Source organism: Mandrillus leucophaeus, unplaced genomic scaffold (assembly GCF_000951045.1).
Source record: "Mandrillus leucophaeus isolate KB7577 unplaced genomic scaffold, Mleu.le_1.0 Scaffold593, whole genome shotgun sequence".
Lineage (NCBI taxonomy): Eukaryota > Metazoa > Chordata > Mammalia > Primates > Cercopithecidae > Mandrillus > Mandrillus leucophaeus.
This window is the reverse complement of record NW_012106397.1, coordinates 1,229,192-1,237,406: the sequence shown is the minus strand read 5'-3', so window position 1 is coordinate 1,237,406 and position 8,215 is coordinate 1,229,192. Positions and strand designations below refer to the sequence as shown.

At 46.5% G+C, this 8,215-nt stretch overlaps 1 protein-coding gene across 1 annotated transcript in view; it reads left to right on the top strand.

Moving 5' to 3' along the window:
* FAM120A (family with sequence similarity 120A) overlaps positions 1-8,215 on the top strand; it is a gene marked incomplete at its 5' end in the record, with an annotated part of 114,203 nt that overhangs the window by 60,084 nt on the left and 45,904 nt on the right. Inside the window, 2 exons of the mRNA XM_011999456.1 lie at positions 4,129-4,229; positions 4,449-4,735. Of these exons, the coding sequence (XP_011854846.1) occupies positions 4,129-4,229; positions 4,449-4,735 (388 nt within the window). The remainder of the gene's footprint in view (positions 1-4,128; positions 4,230-4,448; positions 4,736-8,215) is intronic.

The following is an 8,215-nucleotide window of genomic DNA, read 5'->3' as shown; positions in this document are numbered from 1 at the left end:
TGGACACTGGTAGTGTAATGGGAACAGGTCACATGACAGTTTCCTTTCTATACCTTTTTATCTTCTGTAGACTATTGAGATTTAGTAAACATGTCTGTTTGCACATGCTTAAAATGGTTGAAAAGTTTTGCCTTGTGTGTGTTTGCAAGCGACGAAGACTAAAGGTGGTAGGAATTATATTAATTTATTTAATCTTGGAGTCAACATTTTCAAAGCTATATTTTTTGGGTGATACTTGAAAATCATACAATGTCTGCCTATTTATTTATGTATTTATGGATGGAGTCTCACTGTGTCACCCAGGCCAGAGTGCTGTGGTGCGATCTCTGCTGACTACAGCCTCTGCCTCCTGGGTTCAAGCGATTTTCAGCCTCTGCCTCCTGAGTAGCTGGGGTTATAGGCACCTGCCACCACACCTGGCTAATTTTTTTTATTTTTAGTAGAGACAGGCTTTCGCCATGTTGGTCAGGCTGATCTTGGACTCCTGACCTCAAGTGATTCGCCCGTCTTGGCCTCCCAAAGTGCTGGATTACAGGCATGAGCCATCGAGCCAGGCCAGTTTTTTGTTTTGTTTTGTTTTGTTTTGTTTTTTAAGACTTAATTTGTTATTCTTCTTTGTTTTGTTTAATATAACATTTCAGAATCATATGCCAAGTAATAGAGGAACATTTGTTAGGTGGGGCTAGGAATGGGGACTGGGGTAAGGCCGACTGTGGTTCTAAGAAGAGGTTCCAGTTTAACACCATTCCTATAAGAATTTTGTCGTATTTTAATTCAGAGCAAAAGCCACACAGCTGCATAGAGGTGTAAGTGAGTCCTTTGAGGAAGCAGGTGACTGAGCTGTAAAAAGTCAAGATCACACAGCTGAGGGATTGCAGTGCGTGTTTCTTTTCATTCTGAAAGAACTTTTTACTATTTAACAACTATTTTTAAAGTTACGAAATATTTTGAAATATAGTAAACTTTTTTGGCCTTTTTTTCTTCTTTCGCTCCTTGTCTTCAGTCTGCGTACTTTTTTTTTAACCGAAAGCCCACCTCTCTAGTAAGTGTGGAAGGAAGAGAATGAGAAACTGGTGGTGTGATCTCTACTCTGGAGCCTCGCGTCCCTTCTGAGAAAGATGCCTCTTGTTGTAGAGAAGATACATAGTGGTTCTGCTCAGCTGCACTTGGGCATGGAGAACAAGAACCAATTTAGACCCAGGCCTGAATCCACAGAGGCAGACCCTGGGTTAGGAGGCACTTCTGCAGCCTTCAGAAGATGCAGACCAATGAATTAACTCATTGGACTGCTTTGATAGACTAGTGACTTGCTCTGTGGATTCACAGAGAATTATTTGAGGTCAATGATTGGAATGTGATTTTAGAAAATATTCTTTCCTTGGAGTTCTTTGGTTTTATGCTGTAATGTAGTTTGTTTGTTTGCTTTAAAGGAAAGTTTGTGCTTTTAAGGACGGTTTTAGGATGTAATGGCCAAAAATCAAACAACAAAAACGATCATCTTCACTTGAATATATGGGTGCTACATGAGTCTCGCTTTTCATTTGTATTATTACAAAGTTAGGTATGTGAGGTCAGCCGCAAGATATTATACACTAGACATTTTACATTGATTTAAATTATACTGTCAGAGCTTGAATAGATTTTATAATATTCTTTGGGCCAAACCTGCCTATCAGACTCACCTGTGAACAGTTTTTTAATAGCGACTTTGATTGCACACGTGGAGGTGCAGATCTAGCGAACATACTGTTTTAGGAACAGCTCCTCGTATTGTCTGTGCCATGCATGTGTGTGTGCCATGCATGCACGTGTGGGGTGTGTTTGTGCGCACTCCTGTGCGTATCCGCACCTGTGTGTGAGTGAGCACTTGATCGTGCACGCACATCCCTTAGAGGTGTGGACCTGTGGACTTACTGGTCAGTTAGGAATGTGTTGTGTGCGCGTGTGTGTGCATGTTGCGTGCAAGTGTGAGGTATCTGTGACTACACACGTGCCAGTCTCATTATTCCCAGCTTCTTATACTGCAGTTGTCTTTGTTTGGTACAAAGGTGGAAGCTCTGCCAAGGTTTTTTCTTGGTACGAGCCAGGATCAAAGGGCTGAGGCGTTTTAGAGCTTACAAGCTGAGGGCCCTTGGAAGGCAGGAACTTCAGACAAATTCTAGTCTGTAAGGTTCCTAGTTGTTCTCTGGGGGGAGTCAGCAATGATCTGTGCTTCACTCCCAGCGTCTGTTGGTTGTGCTTGGCTCTCAGGAGGCTGGACCAAGGACAGCGTTTGCGCTCCTGGTCTCACCACACCGGTATTGGCTTAGGGAGCCTCTTGCGAATGCCGCCATGGACGTTAGCTTTTCAGAGAACGAGAGTGAAGGTTTGGGGAATGTTTCTGTCCTTACCCGTATTGGCAGTAGGCAGTGTGAGAGGTGGTGGTTTGTGGGTCGTGTTCCCCTTGCCTGGTGTTTTCTTCTGATTTCATGCTGCTATAAAGAACTGCCCCAGACTGGGTAATTTATAAAGGAAGAGGTTTAATTGACTCACAGTTCAGCGTGGCTGGGGAGGCCTCAGGAAACTTAGCATCATGGCGAAGTTGAAGGGGAAGCAAGGCACCTTCTTCACAAGGCAGCAGTAAGAAGTGCCGAGTGAAGGGGGAAGAGCCCCTTATAAAACCATCAGATCTGGTGAGAACTCAGTCACTATCATTAGAAGAGCATGGGAGAAACTGCCCCTGTGATCACCTGGTCTCTGCCTAGACACGTGGGGATTGTGGGGATTATAATTCAAGATGAGATTTGTGGGGGGACGTGAAGCCTAACCATATCACCTGGTGTTCAAATGAAGAGGTTGTAGAAGCATATCTACTGCTTAAAGAGGGAAATTGGAGTCAGGAAGCTTTAGGCTTAGTTTTCTTCCACATTTAAAACAAGCCCAAGGAAGAGATGGTGCAGCCGTGCAAGCCCCTGGCGGATCTGTTGTGTCTCACACAGGTTTTCTATTTTCTCTGTGTCTTCAGCAAAGCATCTTACACCGCCTCAGGGCTCCTTTCATCCCCAGGCCCAGTCTTCAGCCTGACACATCACAGGCGCTCAGCCCCTAAGTGTTCCAAGAGGGAGTGCAGCTCCTGGGGGTCCGCGTCCCATGTCCTTGTGTTTCCTGCTGGTGGTGTTTGGAAGTGCTGTTGACATCTGGGCCCCAGTCGGTCCTTGTTACTGCGGGTCTCGTGCCGTCTCTGCAACAGCCCTTTATGGGCACCATCTACTCACTCATTCACTTCTGTTGGCTGACGTGGCCCCTGAGATCTCTTCTTGTCCTTAGACTCCGTGAGGCCAGATGTTGAGTGTGGAGGCTTCCAGCCCCTGCCTTCTGTCCCAGCTTCGGGCTGGCCCAGCTCCTCGTTCTGCTGTCCTGCTTCAGCCATTCCTCCATGTGCTTTCAGTCCCCTAACAGATTTCTTCAGTTTGCAACATAGCGTGGGAATGATGACTAGCACATGCCAGCACACATCAGGCAGGTTTATGAAATTATGTTTTAAGAGAACACAGAATCCCAAATTACTCATCCTGTATATGTGTTAAAATGTGTAACCTAATTGCTGAACAATGAAAAACAATTCCTTTTACATTTAAAAACTCACTAGTTAGCTAAGAGTATAATGGTAGTTGCAATGTACTTTAAACAGAAAAGTCCTCTTGCTTGACACAGGTAAAGGAAACTGTTCGGTCCAAATTTGTTCCTTTCATGCCTGCCAGGGCTTCTGGTTTTGCGGAGACCTCAGGCTAGGAGCAGCCCTAAGCAGGGAGACTGAGTTACAGAGAATCCCCACCAAGTTGCAGGCAGAGGGACAGCTGAGGCCCTCAGGAAGTGCACGAGAGCAGAACCACTACGGCAAGTTCACCGAGAGATCTGGAAAGTTAGAATCCCAGTCCCAGTCCATCAAATCGAGCATCATAAAATTAAGTTGTCCTTACTGTGAAATGGCAATTTGTAATGATTTCTGAGAAGTGGGACCCATGGTGGTGTCGATGTCTGAGCCAGGTGAGGGTGAGATCCCTGGCGCCATGGGCTGGCCGCCAGGATGCCCTGGGAAACGCCTTCTGTTCACAGCTGTGTGATTCTTTTCTTTCTGTGTTGGTGAAGCAGCCAGACCCGGTCCGTTTGGAATGCCTGGGATGGTGCCGCCGCATGTTCCTCCTCAGATGCTCAACATTCCGCAGACCTCTCTGCAAGCAAAGCCCGTGGTAAGGCCTTCCCTGCGTGCGCTGGGTCGGGTGGCCGGTCTCAGACACGGTGTGTGCATTGAATTTCAGTGAATGCCAAAATAAGTTCCTAAGCTCTTGAATTGATGTGTGAAATAGATGCCAGTGTTTGTTGAAATAAAAATGAGCCGGGAAACGTCGGCCTGGGCCTGAGTCGGGTCTTGCTGGCCACATGCGCGTGACCTGTGCCCTTCGCTTCAGGCCCCACAGGTGGCCAGCCCAGGGGGCGCCCCGGGCCAGGGTCCATACCCGTACAGCCTCTCTGAGCCAGCACCTCTCACGTTGGACACGAGCGGGAAGAATCTGACGGAGCAGAACAGCTACAGCAACATTCCTCACGAAGGGAAGCACACGCCGCTGTATGAGCGGTCCTCGCCCATCAACCCGGCCCAGAGCGGCAGCCCCAACCACGTGGATTCCGCCTACTTCCCTGGCTCTTCTACATCGTCATCTTCCGACAACGACGAGGGCAGCGGAGGGGTGACAAAGTGAGTGGTGCACAGGTTGTGGGGTGCTTCCTGGCGGGTAGTGACCTGGGGAAGCTGCCTTCTGGCCTGCCAGCCCAGCTGGTGTTGTGCTCAGAGATGTAGTTTGTTGCAGGTGGGTGATGGTCAGTCTGTACTCAGACGGGGGCTCCTTGGACAGAGAGGAGAGAGGAAGAGTAGGTATGTTCTTTGAAGTTTCCATGATTTAAAACCTGCGTCATCCCAGCCCCATGGCCTGGAGCCACAGGAACCTTTCTGGGGAGGAATTTGACAAGAACTGGTTTGTGTGATGCCCCAAACATGGGGCCATTTGTCCGGTGTGGTGCCACCCACACCCACCACAGCAACCCCCTGCCGACCCCCGAAACATTGATCTCCTGACTCCTGGATCAAGGGAGCTCTGAATTTCCTCTCCTTCTCCTAAACTCGGCAGGTCAGAGGACACTTTTGAAATAACACTATTTGTCCAAGCAAAACCCTAGAAAGCTGCCTAGACCCGGGCTGATTGTTTCCTTAGAGGAGTGTTTTAAACACTGTGTGTCCCTGAATAAATGAGTTCACAAATACATAGTTGGTTAAAATTTGATCGAGGAAATCTTAAATTTGCACTTTCCCTTTCCTTTAAACTGTCTTATGTTTAAAACAAAAAAACAGAGAAAAAAAATTTCTTTCCTTTAAGTCAATGTCTCCTTTTCCTTAGTGTGAAATCTACAGCGTAGATAACCAGGACTGGTTGATGTTACATCTATTTCTTATGTAAGAAATGTAAGAGACGTAGTTGTCAGTGTCCATGCCAGTTCTTACCTGGAGTGTCACCTGAAGCAGGTGATCTTTCTTCTCTGTCCTCTGTTGATCTGTAAAATGGGAATGAATGTCTGATGATCCAGGGAAGAGCTTATTGAAGGGCTCTCTGCCATCCAGGGATGCACACCCTGTTTATATCAGGGAAGTATAACATTAATAAATGTTGATTTGCTAAATGTGCAGAGAAGTATAAAATTAATAAATGTTTATTTGCTGTATATGCAATGCCAAGACTCTAAAATGAAGTAAAGAGTTGCAGTTGAATATTCAAACTTTTAAATTAACCTCTAGCAAGATAATAGATTGAATACCCATTGAATCAGAATCTCTGGTTGGGGCCCCCAAATTTGCATTTTACATAAACACCTCAGTCAGTCTTTAGCACACTAAAGTTTGAGAACAACTGGTAGATGGTCTTAGAAGCCCTTACGCACCAGAATTCTAAGGCATGTGCAGTTTGTTATAAAATGTGACTCATATCAGCAAGGTCCAAGTGTCTGTTAAATACAGTTTTTGTTTTAGTAAGCAATGTTCTTTCTAAACTCTGAAATATGGGTGAGAAATAAGACAAAAAGCAAAAGCAGTAAGTTTTATAATCCCAACAAGAGTTCAGTGCTCATGATGGAGATGTGGAAACCAGGTCAGGGTGCTGACTTGGGGATGTAGGTGGTGACTGGAGCATATCTCAGTTGAGGTGCTTGTTCCTCCGGTGGGGAGGGATTGAGAAGAATGTGAATTGCCCATCTAATTTGGCAAGTTGTCTTTGTTAGGATGAGCTGAACTTGGAGTGAGTAGGACTGCCTGAGCATGTCCTGTCTTTGCTGTGTACACACCCTCCTCCCTGTCTGTAAAGGTTCTGGTCAGCTTTTTGGAGCTTGAGCATCTGGCCTCCCTCTGACCTCTTGCAGTGCTTATCGTCTTTATCCCTGGTATGGCATCTTTCCTGTTTTCTGGAGATGCATCTTGTTTCTGCCACTGGAATTGACCTGCTCAGAGGCTTGCGTTCTCCGATCCTTGTGGTATGAAATGCCGTGAAGAATGCAGGGTACACCCTGTAATCAAAAGATTGGATCCAAGCTGTGTGACTTAGCAGTGGCTTAATTTCCTTGAATCTGTTTCTACTTTTATTATAATAAGGAAGAGACAGACATGTTAGACCTGAGATGAACGAAGGCAGAGGAGACAAGGGTGCTTGTTCCTGAAGGCTTTGGGGTCAGAAACTAGCATTCAGCTTGGGGTCAAACCCTTGATCACGGGCATCCTTTGCTTCCGGCAGGTACAGGGGTGTGATGTGTGTGCCAAGTAGGGACAGTGTTCATGATTTTCAGCAAGGGTTCTAGTGTGTTGAATTGGTTGTATCTGCAGTGTGTAACGTGCCCCTTAGGCTGTGCATAAGAGAACAAAGAATAGCTTTCATAGTTTACCAAAAAAAAAGTCACTACTTTTTTAAGCTTTAGTTTAGAATTGAATGAGGACCCCAGGACCTATGTTGCTTTTTCAGGATGGTCCTAAGGGAATGGAAATTATTTATTCTCTTAGGCAAGAAATACTTAGGCATTTATTTACCAGTGGACAGGGCAGAGGATAGGAGTGATGAGGTCTGTGGCAGAGCTTGCATTCTAGAGGACACTATGTGAGCAGTGAACATAGAAGCCCTGACGAGTGCATGAAGAAGACGTGCCGAGAGTGAGGAGCGGGGAACTGGGAGCGCTAGAGCAAAGCGGGGCGGGAAGACTGGGAGAAAGAAGCAAACCAGCTGATGGGCTGTGGTGTGAGGACCAGCAGGGCTGGGCCGTGCACAGCTGGATGTGTTCTAAGTGCCACGGGAAACATCTAGGGCAAGCTTGTTATCCCGTGGCCCGCGGGCCCCACGCAGCCCAGGATGGCGTCCCAACACAAATTCATAAACTTTCTTAAAACATGGTGAGATTTTTTTTCTGATTTTTTTTTTTTTTTTTTTTTTAAAGCTCATTAGCTATCGTTAGTCTATTTTATGTGGGGCCCAAGACAATTCTTCTTCTTCTAATGTGGCCCAGGGATGCCAAAAGATTGGACACTGCTGATCCCGAGTGAGCTTAGCATGACCTTAGGCTGGAGAGACCCTGGTGTTTTTTTGGAGGTGAGTTTACTGCCACCTTGATGCCATTTACCCTCGAGACAGTGGGTCTCCGGACAGTCAGACCATTCAGCTAGTGGAAACAGTTGAACTCCAGAACTCTGGTCTTAAAATAAATTGATGGTAGAAATGTTTATATGTATGTATACATTTTAAATTTTTTTTGAGATGGAATTTTGCTCTTGTTGGCCAGGCTGGAGTGCGATGGCATGATCTTGGCTAACTGCAACCTCTGCCTCCCGGGTGCAAGCAGTTCTCCTGCCTCAGCCTCCCGAGTAGCTAGGATTACAGTTGCCCACTACCACGCCCAGCTAGTTTTTCTGTATTTTCACTAGAGACGAGGTTTCACCATGTTGGCCTGGCTGTTCTCAAACTCCTGACCTCAGGTGATCCACCCGCCTCGGCCTCCCAAAGTGCTGGGATTACAGGCATGAGCCACTGTGTGCAGCCGATGGCAACTGTTTTAAATGGAAAAAGATACAAATGTGCTGGGTGTGGTACTGTACACCTGTAGTCCCAGCTACTCAGGAGGCTGAGGCGGGAGGATCACTTGAGCCCAGGAG